This window comes from Emiliania huxleyi, assembly GCF_000372725.1.
Source record: "Emiliania huxleyi CCMP1516 chromosome Unknown EMIHUscaffold_177, whole genome shotgun sequence".
In the NCBI taxonomy this organism is placed as follows: Eukaryota; Haptophyta; order Isochrysidales; family Noelaerhabdaceae; genus Emiliania; species Emiliania huxleyi.
Window position 1 is genome coordinate 175,168 of NW_005200814.1, and position 24,131 is coordinate 199,298.

Below are 24,131 nucleotides of genomic sequence, written 5' to 3' on the forward strand. Positions count from 1 at the left end.
TTTTGCACAACACTGGGCACGGGACTGCACCCGAGGGTTTTACCAAGCTGCCAACCCTATTCACGCACTGTGCGCAAAAGACCACACCAACCAACCAACTGTTTCCGGGCCCGAGTGCGCGAAGTGCGGGACCAGCCAACCAGCCTCCTGGGCCGGCCAGGGTCCTGCCAGGGTCGCCCACGGGTCAAAAATTTCTTCGCTCCGCGTATTCAACACGTAGGACATCAAAATGGGTCAAAATGGGCTATTTCACGCCTCTTCAGGCTCCCAGATCCATCTTCTCACCACTGTCCATCCTGAAATTGCGTCACGAGGGTCACAGTGGCCTGTTAGACGCGCTGGGGTGCCAGGGGAAGGAGCCGTTACGACCGTTACGGCGTGGCCGACCGTTACGCGAGTGCGCGAAGTGCGGGACCAACCAACCAACATCTGGAGGCCTGGAGTGCGCAGAGTGGGGGACCACCCAACCAACCCAGGGCCCGGAGTGGGTGAATAGGGTTGGCAGCTTGGTAAAACCCTCGGGTGCTGGCGCGCAGCACGGAAAAATTTTCTTTTGATCGGGGTTGCGAGCGACACGGCCGCCATGATGGCGACGCTGGTCATAGACCTCTCGAGCGAGGTCTGGGACCACGGATTACCTCCGTTGGGCGCGGTGTCCGAGGAGGCGCTCCTCGCCCTCCTGCCTTCCGCCGCCGGCCTGCCCGATGCGCTCTGCGCGGGCGAGTGGTCGCAGCTCTCTGCGGCGCTCGGACTCACCAGTGATCAGGCGCGCTCTCTTGCCTGCATGGTCGGTACTGACGGGTAGCGAGTGCACTGGCTGTCGAGCGACGACATACGCTCGGAGACGCGGTTCCCCAGTGGAGAGCCATCGGAGACTCGGCCACACTTTGCACACCCGCCGCTTGCCTGTCTCTGCGCAGGCGACGGCGTGCTTGCAGCTGGCGGCCGTTCTGGGCGGCGGCGACGATCAGACGGCACAAGGGGAGCAGCGCGTACCGCTCGCGACGCTCCTCCTCCTCCTCTGGGTCCAGCAGGCGCCAGGGCAACTTTTCACCGCCTCTGGCCCCGACTCCGACCTTGACCTGGCCCTCGCCCTGCCATGATGCTGACCCTGCTCTGGCCCTGTGCCCGATCTGGCCCTGGCCCTCAGCCCTACCCTCACCCTGAACGCCGAACACCACTGCCGCCAGGCGCAAAGCCAGCTCTCCACCGCCTCCGCCGTCGCTAGCCGATCCCTCTCGGGCAGGTGAAGAGCCGGACACTTCCGAGACACGGGCGAGGACACGGCGAGACACGGGACGAGGCAGTTCCGACACTCTCGGGAGAAGCCTCACCGCCTCCTCCCCGCTTCCCCTGCCGCAGAGACGAGGCGCACCCGACGCTCCTCTTCCCGGAGGAGCCCCTCTCCCGCACCCCTCTCCCGCACCCCTCTCCCGCACCCCTCTCCCGCACCCCTCTCCCGCACCCCTCTCCCGCACCCCTCTCCCGCACCCCTCCTCCCGCACCCCTCTCCCGCACCCCTCTCCCGCACCCCTCTCCCGCACCCCTCTCCCGCACCCCTCTCCCGCACCCCTCTCCCGCACCCCTCTCCCGCACCCCTCTCCCGCACCCCTCTCCCGCACCCCTCTCCCGCACGCCTGACGAGTCGCCTCAGGTCGAGCCGCCGACTTGAGTAGGAGCCTCCCTCCTCGCCGGTCGGCTACCCCATCCCGACCGACTCCTCGGCCCTCTCCTCTCCCCGCTCCTTCGATGCGCCGGCCCGCTCTCCCGGAGGCGCGCCGCCGTCGCCGCGCACGCTCGCCGTCGGCGCGCGGCTGGGCCAGCTGCAGCACCCGTGCGCGCCGCGCGGGCAGCCGCAGCCTGCAGGTGGCGGGCGGGGCGTGAGGACCCGAGGTGCCCAGCCCCCTCCCCCCCCCGCCACCAGGCACCCCGAGCGGCAGATGGCGGAGGAGCGGCGGAGGCTCGTAGCCGCCTCGCTGCGGCCGCTGCTGCTGCTCGCTGGCCGAGGCGCACAGTCGCTCTCGGCGGCGCAGGTCGACTCGCTGCTCCTCCTCAATAATTATAGTTAATTATAATGTGAGTCAGAGTCATCGTCACAGGTCGACTCGCTGCTCCTCCTCCTCCGCCCCCGCGCCTGCCCCGCCCCCGGCCCCGCCCCTGCCCCGCCCGCCTCCCTCGCCGCCGCCCTCGGCCTCTGGGGCCCCTCGCCCGAGTCCGCGCAGAGGGGCACCCCCGTGCTGGCGGCACCCCACCCACGCGCCCCCGTGGCGGACCTCACGGCCGCGCTCGCCGCCGCCATCGCCAACGCCTCGTCCGACGCCGCGCCGCCGCCGCCGCCCGAGCCGCTCCCGCCTCCAAGCTCGCTCTACCTCGACCTCACTCCGAGAGGGGGCGGAGGCGGAGGAGGAGGCGGCGGGGGCGGAGGAGGCGGCGGTGGCGGTGGTGGCGGCAGCGGTGGTGGCGGCAGCGGTGGTGGCGGGGGAGGGGTCGCCGGCGCGTTCCTGTCGATTGTGACGCCGGCGGAGGATGTGCGAGGGGGCGGGGGTACGGTGGAGCGAGTGGCCGGCGGGGTGGAGGGGGCGGCGGAGGTGGTGCGGCTGCTGGGCGTGCGGCGGCGCACGCTTGTGCTACGGGGAGGTGCTCCGGAGATGCAGCCGAGATGCAGCCGAGGTGCAGCCGAGATGCAGCCGAGATGCAGCCGAGGTGCAGCCGAGGTGCAGCCGAGATGCAGCCGAGATGCAGCCGAGATGCAGCCGAGGTGCAGCCGAGACGCAGCCGAGGTGCAGCCGAGACCTGGCCACCAGCGCGGTGCAGGCCTCAGGCAATCGCCTCTCCCTCCTCCCCCTCCAGGCGACGAGTGCGCGTTGGGCGTCGCGCTGCAGATCATCGACTGCCACCACTGCCAGATCTACTGCTGTGCGCCCGTCCGAACGGCGGGATTGCCCGCCGAGATCACCCCGAGATCACCCCGAGATCACCCCGAGATCACCCCGAGATCACCCCGAGATCACCCCGAGATCACCCCGAGATCACCCGCGAGGCAGGTCGAGCTCCTCGGCAACTCGCACTCCTCCATCCTCCTCGGCGGCGTGAGTCGCGTCGTCTCGGCGCGGCTCTGCGAGCGGGTGACGCTGGTGGCAGCGGCGGCCGCCGTCCGCGCCCACGGCCGCGCTCGAAGCGCGCCGCCCGGCACGGCATGAGGACGCGCCCCTCACGCCTCGAGCCGTGAGCAGGCCTCGCCGAGTGCTGCCTCCAGCTGTGCGTCGGCTCGCGGCCGCTGCTCTGGGGGGAGAACCGGCGCCTGTCCCTCGCCCCGTTCGGCGCCGTCTACACCTCGCTGCCGCAGCACCTGGCCGCCGCCCGCCTCTCGCCCGCCCTGCAGCACAACTTCTGGGCCACGCCCGTCCTCTGCGCACGCGCCGACGCGGGCCGCGGAGGCGGAGGAGGAGGAGGAGGCGCGGGAGGCGTGGGAGGCGCGGCGGGGGCTGCGGCGGGCGGCGATGCAGACGACGCCCCGTTCACGCTGCTGCCGCCGTCCGCGTACCTTCCGTTCCACGTGCCGCACGACATTCCTCCGGCGGAGGAGGAGGCGCTCCCTCCCGCCGCGCCGAGATGGGACGAGATTGGACGAGAGAGAGGCCGAGAGGGCCGGGCGGAGACTGAGATAGGCGCCTCCGGTGGTCGAGCTGCCGGCCGAGTACGCGTCGGCGCTCGAGTCGTGCGTCCGGGAGATGGACGCGTTCTCGCACCAGCTGGCGGCGCTGCAGCCGTCCGAGGGGGTCCGCGGGGAGGTGACCAACCTGCTGCAGTCGCGGTTCAAGGACTGGCTGCTCCGCACCGGCAACATGAGGCAGATCACGGACCTGCTCGCCGCCGAGGGCGCCTGATTAGCAGCCCGCGCATCGCCGCAGTGTGTGATGAGAGCGTGAGGGCAGGTCGCAGTTTGAATCTTCATTGACATCGCCGCCGCCCACCTGCGCCCACGCGTCAGCCCAGCCCCAGCGCCCAGGCAAAAAGAAAGAAGAAAACAAAAAATTGCAAAAGACGGAAAACACGAAAGCAGACTCTTGGAGCACTTGGAGTGCAGTCATTAGCCTCACATCCAGGGCCGGGGAGCTAGAAAGAAAGAAAGAAAACAGACAACCCAAGGGAGGGATGGGAGGACGGCACGCCGCCACCACACAGGGATTTTAAGGAGAGGTGTGTGATGCGCTAGCCGTCGCCCACCCTAGGGAGTCTGCCTCTTCCTATCTCTCTTCGCAGTCTCTCGCCGCTTCTCGCTGCAGCCTTCATGCCACCTCGCGGTCGTCCCACTCTCGTCGTTCTCTCCCTTGTCATTTCCTCCTCTGTCGCGTCGTTCTCTTCTGTCTCGTCCTGCGACGCCGCCGCCTGCCGGTCCCTTGTTCTCGCGGCTTCTTTCGCCTTTCGGCGCAACTAAGAAGCGCACCCCAATTTATTCATTTCTTTTGTCAGTACGTTAGGGCCCGAGGCGCTGCAGTCTTCGTGGCAAAGGTGGCGCGCACTCCCCTTCCCGAGAGTCCTCTGCGCCGCGCCGTCTCAGCCGGCTGGGACGGCTGACAGCGCCGCCGCCGCGGTCACTGCCGCGGTCGCTGCCCCTGAGGGAGAGATCTGCACGCCGACCAAGTGCCTTTTGTGCAGTGATGAAACCGCGAGACCGAGGCTTTCGCCACTGAGCGGAGACTCGTTTGTATTCGTACACTGAGCACAGCGCCGCGGCGAGAGTTGCCACCGGCCGCGCTGCAGCGACGCCGCCCCTCACTCCTCCGCGCGACCGCCCGTTCCATCCTCGCAGCCGTTCGGGTCGCTCACCTCCTCACTCTCACTGCCCACCCTCTCACTGCTGCAGCCGGACACCGCCGCCGCCGCCTCCGTGCCGGCGTATCTTCACGGGGCTGGCGCCGATGGCGGAGAGCGAGCCGAGTGCGGCCGAGGCGCTCAAGACGGAAGGCAACAAGCTCTTCCAGGCCGCCGGCTTGGCTGCAGCAGGCGGTGGGAGGGTGCAGGAGCCTCTCCCCTCACCTTCTCGGGGCCTCCCTGCAGGCGTGCCGCTACCACGAGGCAGTCGAAAAGTACAACGATGCCATCGAGCTCTCCTCCGAGGCGCCGGCCCGCCGCACCATGACTCGTATCCAGATCCAGACTCGATCCAGAGTCGGTGGCAGCTGAGGCGGCTCCAGGCCCCACCGAGCTCTATCGCCCGAGGCTGGCTGTCCTCCCTCTCTCCTTGGCGTGGCGCGAGACGCGAGGTCCCGCCCCCCTCCCTCAGGTGCCCGCCTACTACACCAACCGCGCCTTTTGCCACCTCAAGCTCGAGAACCACGGGCTCGCCATCGCCGACGCGACCGTCGCCCTCGAGCTCGACCGCACCTTCGTCAAGGCGAAGAGCAGCGGCCGCCCTCCCGCGCTGGCGGGTGAGTGAGCTGTGACCGGCGGCTGGTGGACTGAGCAGGCGTACTACCGGCGCGGCTCCGCGCTGATGGCGCTAGGCAAGTGCAAGGAGGCGCTCAAAGACTTCAAGGCGGTGCGGCAGCTCAAGCCTAACGACCGCGACGCGCTGGAGAAGTTCAAGGCGTGCGAGAAGGAGGCGCGCGGCAGAGATGCAGCAGAGATGCAGCCGAGATGGGGCCGAGATCTAGGCGTGCGAGAAGGAGGCGCGCGCCCGAGGCGGCGCTAGCGGCGGCGGAGCTAGCGGCGGCGGCTCTAGTGGTGGCGGCGGTGGTGGTGGTGGTGGTGGTGGTGGCGGCAGCGCAAGCGGTGTCGGTGGCGGTGTCGTGTGTGGCAGCGTTGGCAGTGTGAGCGGTGGCGGCGCTAGCGCCTGTGGCGCGAGTGGTGGGCGTGGCTGGCGTCAGGTGGGGGCAGCGCGGTGCCCAACCCTCTTCCCCTCGCCGCGGTAGCAGCCAGCAGCGTGCCCCCTCTCCTCTCCTCCAGGTGAAGCGCGCCGCCTTTGAGCGCGCTATCCACGCCGACGAGCCGGCCCAGGCGCCCCTAGACTCAGCCGAGATCTGGCCGAGATCCATCCCATAGCTCTAGCCGAGATGAAGCCGAGATGAGGCGCGAGGTCTAGGGTTAGGGTTAGCGAGGCTCGGGAGGCTCTCAAGGAGGAGAGCTGCTGCAGGGACCCGACCCCCTCCTCGCCCTCTCGCCCCACAGGTGTCGGTGGCGGAGCAGATTCAGCTGGAGAACATCTCCGTGGACGACTCGTACGCAGGCGCGAGAGGCGGCCGAGAGGCGGACGAGATGTGACCTCCGAGAGGCGACCGAGGTTCGGCCGAGAATTCGCCGGAGTGACCTCGTCGCCCTGCCGCCGGCGCACAGGCCCGCGGCTCGAGTGGCCGCTGACGCACGAGCAGGCGCTGGAGGTTGCGCAGTGGCTGAAGCGGTGCGAGAAGCTGCATCACAAGTACGTGTTCGAGGTGCTGCTCAAGCTGAAGGAGGCGCTCGACGACCCTGCCGCCTTTTCTCCTCGCCTGTGACCAGCTGGCTGCACTCGACTCTGCCCGCCCCCCGCAGGTGCTCGAGGAGCTTCCCTCGCTGGTGGACGTGCCGATCCCGGAGGGGTCGCACATCAATGTGTGCGGCGACACGCACGGCCAGTTCTACGACCTGCTCAACATCTTTGAGACGCACGGGCGCCGAGAGAGCTGCGGGCGAGAGACAGCCGAGGCGCAGCTGCGAGCATGCTGAGCCGGACCTCGTCTCTTCTCCAGGTACCCGTCGGAGGAGAACCCGTACCTCTTCAACGGCGACTTTGTGGACCGCGGCTCCTTCTCGGTGGAGGTGGTGGTGCTTCTCTTCACCTTCAAGGCCCCCTCCCCCCCCCCCCCCCCGAAGGCAGCTGCGCCAGGGCGCGGACGGTTCTCCCGCCGACGCCTTCTCGGAGCCCTTGTGTGCAGGCGCTCTACCCGAAGCACCTGCACCTGACGCGCGGGAACCACGAGACGCTCAACATGAACAAGGTGTACGGCTTCGAGGGCGAGGTCAAGCACAAGTACTCGGCGCAGATGTTCAACCTCTTCACCGAGGTCTTCCACGTGCTCCCGCTCGCCTACTGCCTGGGGGAGGAGGTGCTCGTCGTGCACGGCGGACTCTTCTCGCGCGACGACGTGACGCTCGACGAGATCCGGGCCGTCGACCGCAGACGCGAGCCGCCCGACGAGGGCATCATGTCGGAGCTGCTCTGGTCCGACCCGCAGCCTGCGCCGGGCCGCGCGCCGAGCAAGCGGGGCGTCGGCCTCTCGTTTGGCCCCGACGTGACGGCGAACTTCCTCGAGCGGAACGGGCTCAAGCTGGTGGTCCGCTCGCACGAGGTGAAGGACGCCGGGTACGAGGTCGAGGCGGGGGGGAAGCTGGTGACGGTCTTTTCGGCGCCAAACTACTGCGACCAGATGGGCAACAAGGGCGCGCTGCTGCGATTCGACTCGAACTGCGACTACGTCGTGAAGCAGTTCGAGGCGGTGCCGCACCCGACGCACGTGCGAGCGATGCAGTACGCGGGGGGGATGGGAGGGCTGTTCGGCCTGTAGCTGCGGGCTCGCTCCTTGTACTCCCAGTCGAGTGCGGCTGTTCTGTCGGCAGGCTGTCTCGACACACGGCTCCCCCACCCCCACGACCCCCATGGATGCTTTGCTCATTGCTGTTGCGAGAGCTGTCCCATCTTGCCCATGCCCCAACCTACTCTGTTCGAGTCGACCACACACGCGGTATTTTTGTACAGACATATGCATCCACCAAACACGAGAACAACTCACCTGGACGCCCGCAGTCGTGGCCCAGTGTGGGCGGCCCATCCGCGGGTGTCTTGTGTGATACTCGTTTTGATGCGCGAGCAAAACCTGGAGTGTAAACAGGGCTAAGGTCGACTCGCAGCGAACGGCAACGAAGGTCGACACGCTGTGGAAAGCGAAAGGAGTGTAGGACTAGGAGACATGCAAACGCTGCCAGGGCACGCAACCAAGACCAAGCTAATTGGAGGCAGCGCTAAACTCTCTGTCTCGGCTCGTGCCGGCTGTGAATCATAGACCAGCGCGCCCTGACACTGAGACGTATTACCTTCTCTCTGGTGGAGCCTAAATGTGTTTTCGGGTAGTGACGAGGGGTGAGGGGACGGATTGAAGATCCCTCACACCAAGATCGTGCAGGGCGGGGACACATGTCCCTAAATCCCATCTCGTTCAGAGTTTGACTATACTCTATAGCCACGCGCATACTGACTGAGGGGTATCTGTCCGCTCGCTGTCTGTCTGTCTGCATACACACACAACACACACACACACACACACACACACACACACACACACACACACACACACACACACACACACACACACACACACACACACACACACAACAACAACAACAACAACCTGCACCCTCGTCAGGTTTTTCTTGGAGTACTAGGAGTGCAGTTGGTAACCGCAAAACCGCACACCCACGGCAGGGCCGGGGAGCTAAGAAGCGCACCCAGCGGGCCGGGTGATTGGCATCGGGCTAACGGGCAATAGAGCCCTGACCCCTAGGGGGGTGCGCGTTCGCAGGGAGTGGGCCATAAAACAAACACGGGTCTCTCCGTACTCCGAGGGTTAGTCCGCGCTCTTCGGGTTCCCCCTTAGTCAGTCAGACTTCCTTGTGCTTCGAAAAACACTCGTGTGCAAAACCAACTAGGGTCTAGGCCTAGCGGCGGGGCGCCCCCCCTCTCTCTACTCGGAGCTAATACACACCAGACTCGAACACCACCACATACACTCTCACCCACCTCGCGCTCGCCGCTCCGGACCCCCCCGGCCCGGAAGAAAAGAAAGAAAGAAAACAGCGAGGCAGACGAAAGAAAAGAAAGAAAACACAGCAGCCAAGGGAGGGATGGGAGGAAGGCACGCCGCCACCACACAGGGATTTTAAAGAAAGAAATAAAGAAACAGACAACCCAAACGAGGGATAGCGGAGTCCGGATTGCTTCCTGGATTTTTTTAACCGTGATACAATGGGGACGCAGCGGCTTGCGCGTCTAGTGCCCACAAATAAGTCGCCGCCGACACCCTAGTGCTCGCGTCCGGCCACGATGTCCGCAGCCGCCGTTGGGTCCAAGATCTGGCGCGCTCGCCACCCATACTGGAAGGCCGAAGATTGGCAGCCGCTCCTGCTCTCCACTTCTAGTGCCTGGCGCAAACGCTTGTTTCATCCTTGCCGCTGACGGCGCCCGCGGCGTGCTGCCTCCCGACCCTCGCAAGCTTTCCGTCTCTGACGAGGACGCATGGGTGGTTGCAACCGTGATCCGTGGCCCGCAGAGCGGCCACGTCCGCCTGCGTCGTGACGATGCACCGCCCGGCGTCGACATTGAAGTCGAGAGGCCCGAGGCGGAGGTGGCAGCCTGCAGCATCGTCTCGGACTCGGAGCCGACGCTGGCGGCGTGCGAGGACATCGTCGGTCTCGGCGACGTCAACTTTGGCGCGATGCTCCACTCCTTCCGCCTCCGCCTCGAGAAGGACCGCATCTTCACCAACATCGGCCCCGTCCTTGTCGTGATGAACCCATACCGTGCGAGACACCTCCGAGACGCATTCACGAAACCTCGCCCGCCACGCAAACCTTCCCTCCGCATCACCGACCACTCCGCTCGATCCCTGTGGGCCCACTCCGCTCGCAGCGCCACGGCCAGCGACGTGTTGGGTGACGCGTCCACGCGGTCCGCAGGCCCGGTCGACTCGTGCGCGCCTTCGACGATGCTCGAGATGGCCAAGAAGACGTCGGCAAGCACGGACGCGAACGACCTCCCGCCACACGCCCACTCATCCGTCGCTCGGGCCTACTCGTCGATGGTCCAGGGCAAGCACGGCACGCCGCAGTCGGTGCTCGTGTCTGGTGAGTCGGGCGCCGGCAAGACGGAGACCATCAAGCTCTGCATGGCGGCGCTCGCAAACATCTCGCGCTCGACCGGCTCCACCACCGAGGCGGCGCTCGAGTCCGGGCTCCTCCTCGAGGCCTTTGGCAACGCGATGACCGTCTACAACCACAACTCGTCTCGCTTCGGCAAGTGGTGCGCCCTCCTCGCCCCTTTCTGCCGCGCCGCCAGAGTGACTTAGCCCGATACCCGTGCTCAACCAGTGCTCAAACTCGGCGGTCCGCGCACAAGCTCGCCTCCCACCTCGACTTTATCTCGGCTCCACCTCGACTTTATCTCGGCTCCATCTCGGCTCCACCTCGGCTCCATCTCGGCTCCCGGCTGCGTCTAATCTACTTCTCGGCTCAACCCCGCGCCTCCCGCCTCGGGGCAGGTGCTCGCTCCACTTTGGCGCCGACGCAAAGATCTCGTCCGGAGTGATCCAGTCGTACCTGCTCGAGCAGTCGCGCATCGTCTCGGCGCCCTCCGGCGAGCGCAACTACCACATCTTCTACTACATGCTCGCCGGCATGCCCGAGCCTCTCCGCTCGCAGCTCTACCTGTGCGCCCAGCCCGCCGGCCCACCCTAGCCCGTGTTGCTGCGAGCGGCGTCTCTTCACGCGTCCCGCCGTGAACAGGTACGACTCACCCGCCGATTACGCCTACCTCCGCGACGGCGAGGCCAAGGCTCCGGGCATCGACGACGCCACCGGCTGGGAGGAGCTGACCTCGCGGCTGCAGCTCACCGGCTTCGACGAGGCGAGATGGAGCCGAGACGCAAGGCCGAGATGCGGCTGAGATATGGCCGCTTATCGCGTACCAGCCTCGACGAGCCGAAGGACGAGCCCCTTCCCGCACGCCGCCCTCGCCTCCGCCGCCCTCGCCTCCGCCACTGCGCTGCTGCGAGCTGCGCCTCTTCACACGGCGAGCCTGTCAACTGCAGGCGGAGCAGCGAACCCTCTTCGAGCTGCTCGCCGCCGTGCTCGCCCTCGGCAACGTGCGCTTCGCCGAGGCGGACGCGGCCGAGGCGGCCAGCCCGAGCACGACGAGCGGCGGGTGTGTGGAACGCGTCGCTTCACAGCGTCGGGTGTAAGCAGGTGGCCAACCCGAGCACGGACAAGGAGGACAACCCGGGCAAGGTTGCGGACGCTGCGGCGCTCTCCGTGGTGGCGGACCTGCTCGGCATGAAGCAGAAGGAGCTCGAGGCCAAGCTGACGACTAAGGTCCTCAAGATCAACGGCCCGTCCGTCTTCTCCAAGCGCCTCACGCGGCAGGGATCGACCTACACGCTCGCCCTCTCTCCCGAGCAGTGCGGCGACACGCGCGACGCCGTGGCGCGGGCGGTCTACTCGGCCGTCTTTGACCACGTGATCAAGCGGCTCAACCAGACGCTCGGCGCCGGTAGCATCGCGGCCTCCGATCGGCGCTCGATCGGCTTCCTCGACATCTTCGGCTTCGAGAACTTCGCCTTCAACTCGTTTGAGCAGCTCTGCATCAACTTCACAAACGAGCGGCTCCAGGCGCAGTTCACCGACTCGCTGATCAAGCGGCAGCAGGAGGAGTGGAAGCGGGAGGGCGTGCACTGCGCGCACATCTCCTTCCCCGACAACGCCGGCCAGATCGAGCTGCTCGACAACTCCAAGGGCGGCGTCCTCGCGCTGCTCGACGAGGAGTGCGCCGTCCCCAAGGGCAGCGACGAGGGGTACGTCTCCAAGATGCACACCGCCTTCGCCTCCAACGAGCTCTACTGCAAGCCGCGCCGCGGCAAGGGGGCCGCCCTCCACGGGGGCAAGCCGGGCGTCGTCACCAAGTACGACGCGCTCCAGTTCATCGTGCACCACTACGCGGGCGAGGTGCAGTACACGGCGAGCCGGTGGCTCGAGAAGAACCGCGGCACGCTCCACCCCGACCTCCCGAAGCTGCTGGCCGGCTCGTCGCGCCCGCTGCTCGCGTCGCTCTTCGCGGAGCGCGCCGCGGCGGACGAGACCAAGCGAGCCACCGTCGGCGCGTCGTACCGCTCCTCGCTGCGCGCGCTCTCCCAGACGATGGCGGCGACCACGCAGCACTTCATCCGCTGCATCAAGCCGAACATGGAGCAGCGGCCCGACCACTTCAACGGGCAGGTCGTCTCGCGCCAGCTGCGGTACACGGGCGTCGCCGCCGTCGTCGAGATCCAGCGCGCGGGCTACCCGATCTCGTACACGCACGCCAGCTTCATCGGCCGCTACCGCTGCGTCGCCTTCGACAAGCCCGAGCTGCTCGCGATGGCGCAGTCCGACCCGCGGCAGTGCTGCGCCGGCATCCTCGAGTACGCGCAGAAGCTCGCCGGCGACTCCGCGCCCAAGGAGCCGTGGCTCGAGTCGCTCCTCGCGCAGGTCGGCGCGACCAAGGTCTGGCTGCGCGCCGAGGTGCTCAACGCGCTCGAGGTGCCGCGCCGCTCCGTCACCGGCCGCGCCGCCGTCGCCTGCCAGCGGCTCGCGCGCGGGCTTGCCGCGCGGAAGCTCTTCCTGGTCGCCGTCAAGCACGCGTCGGGCGTCGCGGCCGTGCGCGTGTGTCTCGCCAACAAGGACGTGGCGGGCGCGGAGGCTGCGCTCGACAAGCTGCACGCGCAGTGGGAGAGCTCCAAGGCGGCGCTCGCCGCGCTGCCGCCCGAGCAGCTGGCCGGCGGCAAGGTGGCCAAGATGCGCGCAGAGCTCAACGAGCTGGCATGCGAGGTGCAGGACCTCAAGGACCGCGTCGTGCTGTCGTGGGAGTCGGGCGACCGGTACGAGGGCGGCTGGAAGGACGATAACCCGCACGGAAAAGGGACGTACCACTATGCGGACGGCAACTCGTACGAGGGCCGGTGGGCGTGGGGCGTCAAGGAGGGCAAGGGCGTGTTCCAGTGGGCGGCCGGCGAGCGGTACGAGGGCGAGTGGGCCGACGACATCATGCACGGCGAGGGCACGTACACCTTCGCCGACGGCTCGAGCTACAAGGGCGGCTACTGCAGGGGCGTGCGGCACGGGCAGGGCACGTGGACGTACAAGGACGGCGGCCACTACGTGGGTACGTGGGAGGCGGGCAAGAAGCACGGCCGCGGCGTGTACACGGGCCAGGAGGGCAACGTGGTCTACGACGGCGAGTGGAAGTACAACAAGGAGCACGGCGAGGGCACCTTCTACCAGCCCGACGGCGGCTTCTACACGGGCACGTTCTTCGAGGGCAAGCGCCACGGGCAGGGCCAGTACACCTCGCCCGCCGGAGAGGTCATGTTCAAGGGCGAGTGGCTGGACAACAAGCCAGTCACCAGCGGCTCGCAGCGGGTGGCGGCCGCGCCCGTCGCGCCCGCGAAGCGGCTCTCCCTCACAACCAAGGACAAGAGCGCGAGCGACCAGTCCGAGCTGGTGCCGACGCCGTCCACACCGCGCGGAGCCTCGGCGGCGGCGGCGTGAGGCGCCAGGTGGGGGGCCCTCTCTCCCCGCCTTTGTGGCCGGTCTAGATGGGAGGGTAGGGCTGCTCCCGGGTTGGCGCGAGAGAGTGACGCCGCGCTCGCCCTTGCGGCTAACTGCCGCGTCGTACTGAGAGAGGCGCGGTTGGCATGATGTGGCGGCTGTGAAGTAGTAGCGCGCAAGTGTGTGGGCATGGGATCAGATATGCGCGCGTGGCGATGGTGTGCATATGACGTGAGTCGACGCGCGCGTTGCACATTTTTTAACTGTAACACCACTAATATTAATGTACATCCCCCTCTCAGCTCACGCGTCGGACCGTCTCCCGTTTTGATCTCTCGGTCAGTGGGCGCCCGCCCGCCGCCTCTGAGGGGGTCGGGCCCCCTAGACTGATAACAAAAACAAGCTCGAAAACAGCCAAAATCAGCCTCTGCGAGAGAGGCACTGCGCGCCGCTGACCTCATGTGGGGTCGAATGTGGGGATGTGTGCCGACACACAATACTGATCTAAAACCTGGAAACCCGTGTTCAAAGCCGACCCTAAGCGCCATCCTTCCTGCTCTCACCTGATGCTGCTTCCCCGCGCCGCCTCCTTGCCTCCTTGGCCCCCTTGGGCGTATTTTCTACTCCCAGACCCAGTGGGGGGCCGGGCCCGCCCGGGCCCCCTCTTTGTTTTCTGCGGTTTTCTGTTTTTCAACACGCCCGCCCGCCCGCCACCCCGAGGCTGCTCGGCCCCCCACTGACCGAGAGATCAAAACGGGACGGCCTGGGGGACGGGGACGGGGACCTCCCGCTCTCTTTCGAGCCTCATACAGAGTTGTCGTGCGCGTACGGCTCTACAGTACAGACCTCCGCCACACAGGCGGGAGGCGTCACACATCGTTCTCTCGGCTCTGGCGAAGAAGAAAAGAAACGTCGGTACAAACTGTTGTACTCATTCCAGCGTGAAAGGGTTCTCTGCTGAGTTTTTGGTAAGCTCCTCGCGACGGCGCTTGTCCCTCCGGCTGCGGGTCTCTCTGTCGTTGCGGTGCGGGCAGTCGCGGCAGAAAGACTCCCCGTCGGGGCACTCGGCCCTGCAGTGCGCGCAGAAGTAGAAGTAGCCGCTCGTGTGCCGGCTCGACCGGCACGTGACGACGCTGCAGCTGTCCGCCATCTTGACGCCCATGTTGCAGCCGGGGCACCGGATCTCGCCCGCGACGTAGTCTTCCTCGGCGAGCTGCGAGCAGGGGACGGGACAAGCGTGAGCAAGCGACGCCATCCACGCTATGGCACGGCGCGGCGCACCTTGACGTCGTGATGCATGCTGCGCGTGACTGGCGCCGGGTGCTGCGGGAGGATGGCGACCGCGCTGTCGCTCTCGGGCTTCACGGCGCACTCGCCATCGGCAAGCGGCCGCCACGTCATCTCGTCGAGTCGCTCCCACTTGCGCTGGCCGTCGTCGTAGTGCACAAGAAAGCGACCCCACTGGCTCTTCCGGCCCGTCGCCATCTGGCCAGGATACCACTGGCCGTCCTCCTCCCAGAACACCTCAAGCCGCGTGCCCTTGTCGAGCACCGCCGCCGCCGGCGGCGGAGGCGGGGGAGGCGGTGGCGGCGCAGACACCTCAAGCTTGACAGCGGGAGCCGCCTCGCCCTGCCCGCCCCCCTCGAGCCCGCTCGGACCGGCCGCCTCGCCAGTGGCCGCCTCCGCTGGGGCCGCCTCCGTTGGCGCTACCTCCGCTGGCGCTGCCGCCTCGACCTTGACGGCGCCGCTCGTCCCGCCCCCCGCGGCGTCGGGCGGCGCCTCCTCACGCCTCGGCGCGCGCTGCGGCGGTGGAGCCGCCTCCCGGCCCCGCCTCTCGCGCTGCCGCTGCGCCGCCACGAGCGACCGCTGCTGCTCCTTCGCAGCGCGCTCCTGCTTCGACTTTTTGAGGTCCTCCGCCTTGCTCCTCTGCTCCTCGAGCCGCTCCTCAAGCTGCCTCTCCTTCTCCCCCTTGAGCTTCCCCAGCCGCTCCGACCTCTCCTTGGCCAGAGCTTGCAGCCACGCCCGCCATTCGGCGTCCTGGTACTCGAGCTGCCTGGCCTCTGCCATCTTCTGCTCCTTCTGCGCCTCCTCCCTCTCCCTCTTCACTCGCTCTTTCTTCTCAAGCAACTCCCTGCGCCGCGCCTCGCGGCGCTCCTCCTCCGGCTTAGCCTTCTGTTTCTCGGCTTCCAACGCCCGCTCCTCGTCGCGTGCCGCGCGCTCCGCCGCGCGTGCCGCCCGCTCCTCCACCGCTCGCTGCTGCTTCCAATGAAGCGTGCTCGCGGTCACAGGCCAGCTTGCTAGTCCGATAGCCCGGCCGGCGGGCGTGTCGGCCCACGAGGCCCAGGTGTACTCCTTTCCAGCAGCCTCTGACGTGTTGAACGGAAATGGACTGCCGCGCAACCAGTAGAATAGCACGACCCATTCGCCGCGGATAGGGCTGTACTTTTGCTCCATCAAAACCCAGCATACCTCGTTCCATGGTCCAGGCCGCGGTTCAATGACGACGCTCTTCTTGTCCGCGCTCTTCCAGACAGGAACGGTGGCCCAGCCCCAGGGGTTGGGCCGGCTTTCGGGGCTGAACTCGCAGAGCTGTGTTCGGTCCCGCCATCGCAACTCTACTGCCGGTGGTGGCCCAAACTTGGCCATGTAATCTCGAACCGTAAACGCGCGGTGCACGTGCAGTTCGTAGCCGCTCGGATAGAGTCCTCGCGCGTTCCAGAACTGTTGGAACGAGAGTGACGCGCCTGCCAACCACTGCTCCTCGTCCGCTTGCCTCGCCAGGCGCAGGCGCGCCTCGTCCTCCTGATTCCTGGCATGACCCGCCTTAGCCTCGGCCAGTCGGCGCGCGTGCAGCTCGCGGGCCTCGGCGATGGCTCTCTCGCGCAGCTCGCGGTCTGAGCGCCGCGTCTCCAGCTCCGCAAGCTCACGCTCGCTCGCCTCGAGCTCAACGCCCAGCTCCTCGAGCTCCTCTTCGAGCTGGCAGTGTGCCAAGAGGCGATCGTACGCAGCCTTCAGCCGCCGGAACGCATCGCCGCCCTCGGACGCGCCCCGCCGATCGGGGTGTCGTTTGAGCGCAAGCTTGAGGTACGCACGACGGATCTGCGCACGGCGAGCGCTCTGCTGAAGACCGAGGGCGCGATACGCCTGCTCGACTGTGAGGCTGTCCGGATCGAAAGGAGCCTCGTCGACAGTGCTCGTAGCGTTGCGAGCGAGCATGTGTGTACCAGACTGCCCGGCGCGCGCCGCAGCTTGGATGCTCGCCCAGACGGTAAGCGCGTCAGATTCCCGTGTGCTCCTTCCACACGCAGCAGATCTCGATGGCGGCGGTGGCGGGCGACGCCGAGAACATCAACAAGCAGGCGCCCCGGGGGCGCAATACCTGCACCGGTTATGCAGAGATATTTTATTCTCTTCTTCTCCATGAAAGACAGAGATTTTTAGCACGGTTGCCGTGCCGCCGACGGATGGCAGGCAACCGAGGAATACAGCAAGAAGGAGAAGCCCGCAGTTCGTACTCAGCTGCCCAAACCACCCAACAGACGGACCGCGGCGGAGTTGCGGCGGCGGAGACACAGCGAGAGGCCGGTTGGCGAGGCGTTCCTTCCTCCTGCTGACGGCGACGCGCTCGCACAGAGACGGTCCTCGCGCTAGCCTGGCCGCAGGCCGTCATCTCGGCCCTGTCTGGTCCAAGGTGGTGCGGCGATGTGCTGCGACGGGCTCCACGCGGCGGGCCAGAAAGTCATACCGGACAACACACCTAAAGGACTGATTCCAAGGCCTTTATTTATTGGAAGCCTGCCCAGCTGCCTGCGCAGGCAGCCAGTCGCTGCTCACGTTCATGAGCGCTGCTCGGCGGCCGCAACAGCAATCCATGCACGCCGAGCACGCGGCCGGCCAGCTCTATCGATTTGTCTGTGCCCTCTTCGCGATACTCGCACGCCACCTCCCATGGCTGCTGCCGCCAGAGCAGCCGCCGCCAAAGCAGCCGGCTCCAGCGCCGCCGCAAGAGTCGCCATCGCCGCCGCCTCCGCCGCCGCCGCCTCCGCCGCCGCCTCAGCCACTCCCACCGGCGGACGGCGCCCCGCCGGAGCGCCTCCTGCGGCACACGCAGGCCTCCTTCGCCGCCGCGGCGCGCTCCCGGCTCGGCCGCGGCGAGCGGCTCGCCCGCGCCCTCTACCGCGCCTTCTACTGCTCGGCGGGCAGCCTCGAGCGGGCGGTCGCCTCGCTGCCGGAGCTGCGCGCGGCGGGCGAGCTGGGCGCGGCGCTGCACGGCCTGTGCGACCCGACGGCGCCGCTCTCGTTTGCTTGCGGCGGCGGAACGCCGCCAGCGCCGCCGGCGGACGGCGAGACGGAGAAGTACGTGCTGTGCTGCGGCGGCGGCGAGGAGGTTGAGATGGTGGCGATGCCGGCGCCGGGAGGGAGGTCGTGGTCGCTCTGTGTCTCGTCGCAGGTTGGGTGCCGGATGGGGTGCTCCTTCTGCGAGACGGGGCGGATGGGGCTGCTGCGCAACCTGTCCGCGGCTGAGATCGTGGCGCAGGCGGGTGGTGCGGCTGCTGCGGCCCGTGAGGAGCCGCCCTCCCTTATGGTTGATGGTCTGTGAGCAGGTCGCGCTTGCGGCGCACGTGTTGGGGCTGCACGTGGCCAACGTGATCTTCATGGGCATGGGTTCGAAGCCTCTCGACCCCTTCTCTCTTCGCACGAGCTGCTCCTCACGCCGTGTGCCGTGATCAGGCGAGCCGCTCGACAACGTGGACGCTGTCGTCCAGGCGATTGCATGCGTGCCGCCTCCGGTCATGACGAACCCTCTCTCCCATCCCTTCGCTGCTTAATCACAGGCGATCCGCGTGCTGGTCGACCCCGCGGGTGCACTCTCCCCCTCTCTCCCTGCCAGGGGCTCGCCGCCTTGCTTGGCATCCGCCTTGACATCCCACCCCGCCGCAGGGCTCGCCGTGCCGGTGTCGCACGTGACTGTCTCGACGTCCGGCGAAGCGGAGCACGTCCACACGCTGCTGCAGGCGTTGCCCTCGGTCCGGCTTGCCTTTTCGCTGCACGCGCCAAACGACGCCCTCCGCTCGAGGCGCGAGCCCTTGCAGAATGCAACACACACACCCGCCACCCAAGCTGCGCTCGAGGCTGCCCGCGTGAAGCTGCGATCCACTTGCGTCCCCGCTCGAGGAGCGGACGCACCCCGCGCTGCAGGCTCATGCCGATCAACCGCCGCGTCCCTCTCGCGCTGCTCGCCGAGGCGATGAGGCACTGCATCGCGGCGACGCGGCGGCGGGTGACGGTACAGTACGTGCGTGCCTCCGCCGCGGAAGAGGGAACCTCCTGCCACCGCCTCCCCGCCTCCACTGCGTCCTCTCGACGCCGCAGGTGCTGCTCGCGGGGGTCAACGACCATCCGGCGCGACTCGGCCTCCCCCCCTCCCCCCTTTCCACAGGACCCTCGCCTGACCCTTCCCTGCGCCGTCCTCTAGGCGCACGCCAAGGAGCTCGCCTCCTTCCTCGCGGCCGTCGGCCCCGCCTCCCGGCTGCATGTCAACTTGCTGCCGTACAACGCGCAGAGCGGCACGCCGCGCTACTCAGCGCCCTCCGCAGACGCGTGCAAGGCCTTCAAGGCGGAGCTGGTCGCAGCGCGGCTCTTCGTCAAGATCCGGTGGACCAAGGGCGCGGACAAGATGGCCGCTTGCGGCCAGCTGGGCAACCTCAACCTCCGCCGCGAGCTGCGACGGCGGCGGCTCGAGTACGCGGAGGCGGCGGGCGAAGGGGCGAGGGATGCCACCGGCCTGCGAGCGCCGAGCAGAGACGGCGGGGCAGCGTGCGCGCAGCGCGATACTCTGGTGTGGTGAGGCTAGAGTCGATATTACGATGTATGTAGAAAGGAGATGGCAAGAATTTCGTCAGGGAGGGGGATCGGGGAACTCTGGTCAGTTCACTCGGAACTGAAACGTGAATCGGAGTCGAATCGGAACCCATGGAACGGCAAAACGCGGCAAACGGCAAGTAAGGCGCACCAGGAGCGGCAGCGCGACGAGCGCGAGCAGCGGGAGGAGGCCGACAGGGCGGCGGGGACCGTCCTGCCGCCCGAAGTCAAGAGGGCGGCGTCGAGTTGGTGAGCGCCGACGAAGCACAGAGCGATTCTAAGATCAGGTCTGCCACCTCCCCGCTGGAAACGAAAATCTAAGTTACAAATCTCGAATAAATCTCGAAGCACACTTGAATGCTCACTTGGCAGGTAACATATGCGCCACGCGCCCCAACCGCTCCTCTGGTCGCCGCCGGCCTCCGCGGCGGCGGCGATGTCCCAGCGCCACCCATCGGCCAGCCCTCAGATCGATCGATCGGCGCTCAAAGTCGGCTTCAGATCCGAGAACGCTGCTGGCGCCGCCGCCGATCCCAGCGGCGACGCCAGCAGCTTCCTCTGCTCTCCAATGCGCCGAGAAGCGACGCGGGGGTGCTCGGCCCGCCATGCACGACGAAGGCTCCGCCGGGCGCGCGTCGGCCGGTCCGGTGGCACCCTCTGCGCGCGGCACCTGCCGGCGCCCCGACGACAGCCGTCGCGCCACCGCTGATGGAGGGGCGGTCGGCGCCGCTGCCGCCGCGCTGCCGGTGGGAGGGGCACTGGTGGTGGCCTGGGCGGCCCTCCGCCGCCGCTCGGGGCGCCCGGGCAGCGGTGGCAGCCTGCCGCCGCACCACTTCGAAATGCCCGCTGACCACTTCGAAATGCCCGCTCCGGCGGCCCGCGATCGGCGCTATTCTTTTTTCTACAAGCAAAATTCGAGCCAATTGAGAAACTGAAGCGGGCAGGCTGGAAGCACTGAGGGACGGCCGATTTTCGCCCAGTGGCAGGCCTGATCTTAGAATCGCTCCACAGAGTAGCACGGTGCTGTTGCGTGTTGGATGGGGTGCACAATCATGCAGGCTTTTATATTTTGGATCATTGCTTTTGGAGGGGTGACGTGAGGCGGGTCTGAGGTGTGTGTGCACATGCATGCGGATGTCATCTTGTTCTATGTTCTTCCCCGTGAATGACAATTTGATCAATCAAAGTATGCATTATACGCGGTACGAGCAATGCATGAAGAGGGTCTCCCAGTGGCGCCACAGTGTGCCACTGTAGCCGTCTTGAGAAGGCGTCCGAGTCGAGCACTTGCACGCCCTGCAGCGGGATGATGCCGCGCTCGACCTGACTTTGTGCAGCCCTAGTTTACTCGGACTCGGAGGGAGTACCCCATCGTTGAGGTCGAGCGTCACCGCTGGCAGCCCTTGGCGAACGGCGACTTGAAGTCGTACCTATTTTGCAGCAGGGCGCAAGCGTCTAACTATCCACAGCCCCCTTTGGAGAGTGCGACATCCGACAGGCGCACTGGTGGATCCAGAAATTGGCCACGAACTTCTCGCCCTTTGTGACGGGCAGCGCCTCGTGGTCAGTGCGCTCGTCCTGTTCATGGGAACAAGGTGTGGCACCCAATCGTCCCTCTCGAGGGGTAGGCAGCTCCCGTGCACGACCACCTCGCTGTGCGGCGCGTCGGCCAGCACCGACGGCCAGAGGACGGCCTTACCTGCTCTCATTTAGCGGTGTGGAGAGTCGCCACACAGAGGACGGCCGCCGGCACGACGACAGGGGCTGCCGCGTTGCGGCTGGATGTTAACGGGACCGGAGGGGAGGTTGGGGAACGCGGTCGCGCCTCCACGCGGCACCTGTTGACAGTCTCCGCCATACACAGACCGCGCCTCGCCACGCACGCGTTGCGCGTGTCCACCAAGAGTACACACAGCGCTCGTCAACCCAAAAGGGGGTGCGGATACATCTCGCGGCTGCATCTCCGCTACTTCGCGGCACGTGGTTCAAGTAGCCTAACAGCGTGTAGATCCGCACGCCCTGCAACCGTTCGAGGTCGCCTGTTCACGGCGGGGCGAGACGACCTGCATAGCTCGCGGTCGCGCTGCCGCTAGGCGCGCAGGTGCCGTCAAGGATCTCGCATATTTCCCCTACATCTTGCTATGTCTCGGCGAGATGGTCGCGCCGTCGAGATAGTCGCTGTGTCGACCGTAGAAGGCGCAGTTCGGGTCGCCCACCCTCGCGCAGGCATGGTAGTAGACCTGATCCCACAAACCAGTCTGGTGGCAGATCTCTGCACCGCTCGCCTTGTGCAAGCAAAAGCAAGACCAGCTGAGCATGCTCCGCATTCGTCTCCGGCGTCTGGGTGACGTTGGCGACGCGCCTCGCCACCTGCCGCACGAGCGGTGTGAAGGGAGCACTTTTTCGCAACGCTGTGGTAGTGCCTGATCACCTGCTGCACGAGCGGGTCGTTGAGGCACGCGTCATGCTGACACCTATGGAAATCGTGACACGCGCTGACCATATCTCGGTCAGATCTCGACTAGATATCGGCTGAGATCTCGGCCAAATCTCGGCCTAATCTCGGTCGTATCTCAATCAAATCTCGCCCACCAGCTGTGCTGCGAGCTGCGGATCGTGGTTTCGACGTCGCCAAAGGTGCCGTCCTCTCTGAGGCCTGCTCACACATGGACCGTGAAGAGACGGATGCTCCCATTTCCCTCCGAGCCCGCTCCTCGTCAATGCCGGCCGCGAGTGACTTTGAGTAGCGGCCTCGCCCGTGACGGATGAAGGCGTCCGTCTCCTCCTCGGAGAAGAATTTGTGAAAGATGATCACCTGCTCACACACCCGGCTGCGAACGATGCCTCAATTCTGCTACTTTGGCTGTGGAAGAGGGCCGGCGGGTCCACGGAGATGCGCTCCGGCTTCAGATCCGCAAAGTCGGTCATCGCGCGGTCAAACGTCCGGTGCAACACTCCGGGCGGCAGCGCGGCCGTGCGGTTTGGAGGTATGGGGCAGCGAGCGTTGTACTGCCTCTTGCCCAGACCGACCTTGGCGCAGGTGTGGTTGCAGTTGACGAGCATGAAGCCGGGGTCGGACTCGCACTGCCCGTTGCTCGCCCACGTCAGGCACTGCGCCGAGTTGGCCCAGGCGTCCGGCGGGCCGAGGTCGACAGGCACCTCTGAAGGCCGAACGAAATCGGGCGGGGTAGAGTGGTCTGACGGCGCTGCGTGACATGCCGCCTGGACCTCCTCGATGTCGTAAACGCCAGCAAAGCTCATCTCTCCGGAGCTGGGCAGGCAGGCTGGGAAGCTTGCAACTCGCGTGGCGTAGTACTTGCCTCGCCGGAACGATAGATGGTAGGGAACTGCGGTATCCGCCTTGACGCCGAGGAACGAGCAGAAGCCGAGGCAACACGAGGCTGGGTCCGTGACGGGGATGAGAGTAAATGAGACGGGGACGCCGGCTATGGAGAGTGTCAACTGAGTGCATGTGCAGGCGCCGGTCGTCGTGCCGTCGCAAGAGACAGGCGACTCCACGCAGGCGCCTCCCGCAAGCATGCAGCCATTCTCGGCGAGGCACGTGCTGCTCCCAGCAGCGGCGCAAGTCAGGGGTGGATCACCCGCGCCGCCACCTCCGCAGGCACAGCACGCTTGCATGGCGGATAATCCACCTGTACCAGTGTGCTGTCCAATATCAAAGCACTTCGGACCCCACTTAGCGAAGTAGCTGCACCCAATGTCGCTGCCATCTGCTTGGACGAGAGTCGGGTGCGCCCATCCACGGATGAGGTCGCCGCAGCTCTTGCAGCCGACGGCGCCCGACGCAAAGCGGGTGCCGGTCTCGTCAAAACGGCACAGGCGCCCCGGGGTGCTCTTGAGCGCTGTGCAATCGTCCTGGGTCTGAATGTCTTGGCAGAGCGGGGTTTGGCCTTTGAATATCTGTCGATCGGACATCGTGACGGACGAGGAGCGAACCCCGTGTGGCCGGGTCTCGTTCGTCTCTGGCGGTGAAGGCGACCTGCAAAAGGCGATCGCCACGGTGGCCACGATGGGCACCAAGAGCCAGGCTAGTTGTGTGTGATTGTGCTGTTGGAGTTTGTGACGAGAGGAGAGATGCGTCGGGCGCGGCGGCTTGGCGGGCCGATGTGGCTGGGCGGTTTTCTTGCCCATGAGGAAGTGGTCAGGCTTCACGATGCTGCATGGCAACGGTGATGAAGAGCTCGCGCGAAGCGCTTGTCGGGAGCGCAAGCGGGTCGCGCCAAAAGGACACGCCGCACAATGTATTTACTGCGCGCGCAACTCGCGCCACCGAGAGAGAGCGCCCCCCCCCCCCCCCCTCCCTCGTACGAGAGGACCACCGCTGCGTCGAGGGTCGGATCTCGGAACAGACAGACAGGCAGGCAGGAGGCAGAGAGAGAGATCCGCAACTGACAGAGTCACACGGGAGCAAACAAACAAGCCTTCACCCACCCATGCCCTCCCCACATATCAGACAGTGCAGCTGCGCCCCGGGAATTCGCGCGCCACTCGCGCGCTCTTCGAGCTCCCCATTCGCGTTGCGCACGTCTCTAGAGATAGACGTTTAGTCCAAGGCCCGGAAGATGCGATGGCGCGTGTAGAGGCGCGCTCTCAAGACGTGGCGCGCTGCTTGCCACGCGCCTTGGCCGACAGGACTGGCTGCGCGTTGGCGGCCGCCTCGACGGGTGCGCCGCCGCCGCCGCCGCCGCCGCCGCCGCCGCTCGGCGCGCTCGTTGGGGGGAGGGCGCTCGGCGCGCCGCTTCGCTGCCTCGTGAGTAGCTCTAGCATGGCGAGGCTCTCGTCGCGCGTGCGCCAGTGTGGCTGCGTCGCGTCCGGCTCGAGCTGTGCAGAGACGATTGAGAGCGGCGTCTCGCCTACTCGAGTATCACAGAATCTGAACCCCACAGAATGGCAAGGAGAAGCGGTGGAGGCGGCGTCTC

At 66.6% G+C, this 24,131-nt stretch overlaps 7 protein-coding genes across 7 annotated transcripts; 5 read left to right on the forward strand and 2 right to left on the reverse strand.

Moving 5' to 3' along the window:
* Nucleotides 1-563: 563 nt before the first annotated feature.
* On the forward strand, nt 564-3,887 carry EMIHUDRAFT_456346 (hypothetical protein; the record flags this gene model as incomplete). The annotated part of the gene is made up of 11 exons (XM_005783773.1): nt 564-766; nt 921-1,034; nt 1,191-1,246; nt 1,363-1,369; nt 1,677-1,849; nt 1,925-2,033; nt 2,100-2,637; nt 2,851-2,933; nt 3,045-3,165; nt 3,234-3,403; nt 3,669-3,887. Exons 1-11 carry the CDS (start codon nt 584-586, stop codon nt 3,885-3,887), a joined length of 1,773 nt encoding a protein of 590 aa, XP_005783830.1. The 5' UTR covers nt 564-583.
* Nucleotides 3,888-4,922: 1,035 nt separating this feature from the next.
* EMIHUDRAFT_232006 (hypothetical protein) lies at nt 4,923-7,544 on the forward strand (the record flags this gene model as incomplete). Its single annotated transcript, XM_005783774.1, has 9 exons — nt 4,923-5,018; nt 5,062-5,172; nt 5,288-5,392; nt 5,471-5,542; nt 6,230-6,260; nt 6,337-6,434; nt 6,532-6,591; nt 6,742-6,804; nt 6,915-7,544. The coding sequence occupies 9 exons, from the start codon at nt 4,923-4,925 to the stop codon at nt 7,542-7,544; spliced, it is 1,266 nt and encodes a 421-aa protein (XP_005783831.1).
* Nucleotides 7,545-8,998: 1,454 nt separating this feature from the next.
* Nucleotides 8,999-13,611, forward strand: EMIHUDRAFT_456347 (hypothetical protein; the record flags this gene model as incomplete). Its single annotated transcript, XM_005783775.1, has 5 exons — nt 8,999-9,039; nt 9,134-9,552; nt 9,709-10,088; nt 10,321-10,457; nt 10,977-13,611. The coding sequence occupies 5 exons, from the start codon at nt 8,999-9,001 to the stop codon at nt 13,327-13,329; spliced, it is 3,330 nt and encodes a 1,109-aa protein (XP_005783832.1). The 3' UTR covers nt 13,330-13,611.
* A 649-nt stretch (nt 13,612-14,260) lies between these two features.
* EMIHUDRAFT_112883 (hypothetical protein) lies at nt 14,261-16,545 on the reverse strand (the record flags this gene model as incomplete). The annotated part of the gene is made up of 2 exons (XM_005783776.1): nt 14,261-14,542; nt 14,611-16,545. 2 exons carry the CDS (start codon nt 16,543-16,545, stop codon nt 14,261-14,263), a joined length of 2,217 nt encoding a protein of 738 aa, XP_005783833.1.
* Nucleotides 16,546-17,200: 655 nt separating this feature from the next.
* Nucleotides 17,201-19,209, forward strand: EMIHUDRAFT_456348 (hypothetical protein; the record flags this gene model as incomplete). The annotated part of the gene is made up of 9 exons (XM_005783777.1): nt 17,201-17,239; nt 17,540-17,857; nt 17,934-17,994; nt 18,061-18,119; nt 18,165-18,192; nt 18,271-18,406; nt 18,529-18,625; nt 18,703-18,732; nt 18,806-19,209. The coding sequence occupies 9 exons, from the start codon at nt 17,201-17,203 to the stop codon at nt 19,175-19,177; spliced, it is 1,140 nt and encodes a 379-aa protein (XP_005783834.1). The 3' UTR covers nt 19,178-19,209.
* A 296-nt stretch (nt 19,210-19,505) lies between these two features.
* EMIHUDRAFT_365050 (hypothetical protein) lies at nt 19,506-20,067 on the forward strand. The gene has a single exon (XM_005783778.1). The coding sequence runs from the start codon at nt 19,571-19,573 to the stop codon at nt 19,898-19,900; it is 330 nt and encodes a 109-aa protein (XP_005783835.1). The 5' UTR covers nt 19,506-19,570; the 3' UTR covers nt 19,901-20,067.
* A 317-nt stretch (nt 20,068-20,384) lies between these two features.
* On the reverse strand, nt 20,385-23,127 carry EMIHUDRAFT_232010 (hypothetical protein; the record flags this gene model as incomplete). Its single annotated transcript, XM_005783779.1, has 9 exons — nt 20,385-20,487; nt 20,583-20,621; nt 20,696-20,769; nt 20,841-20,890; nt 21,162-21,230; nt 21,380-21,510; nt 21,591-21,614; nt 21,864-22,006; nt 22,081-23,127. 9 exons carry the CDS (start codon nt 23,125-23,127, stop codon nt 20,385-20,387), a joined length of 1,680 nt encoding a protein of 559 aa, XP_005783836.1.
* Between the last annotated feature and the right edge of the window lie 1,004 nt (nt 23,128-24,131).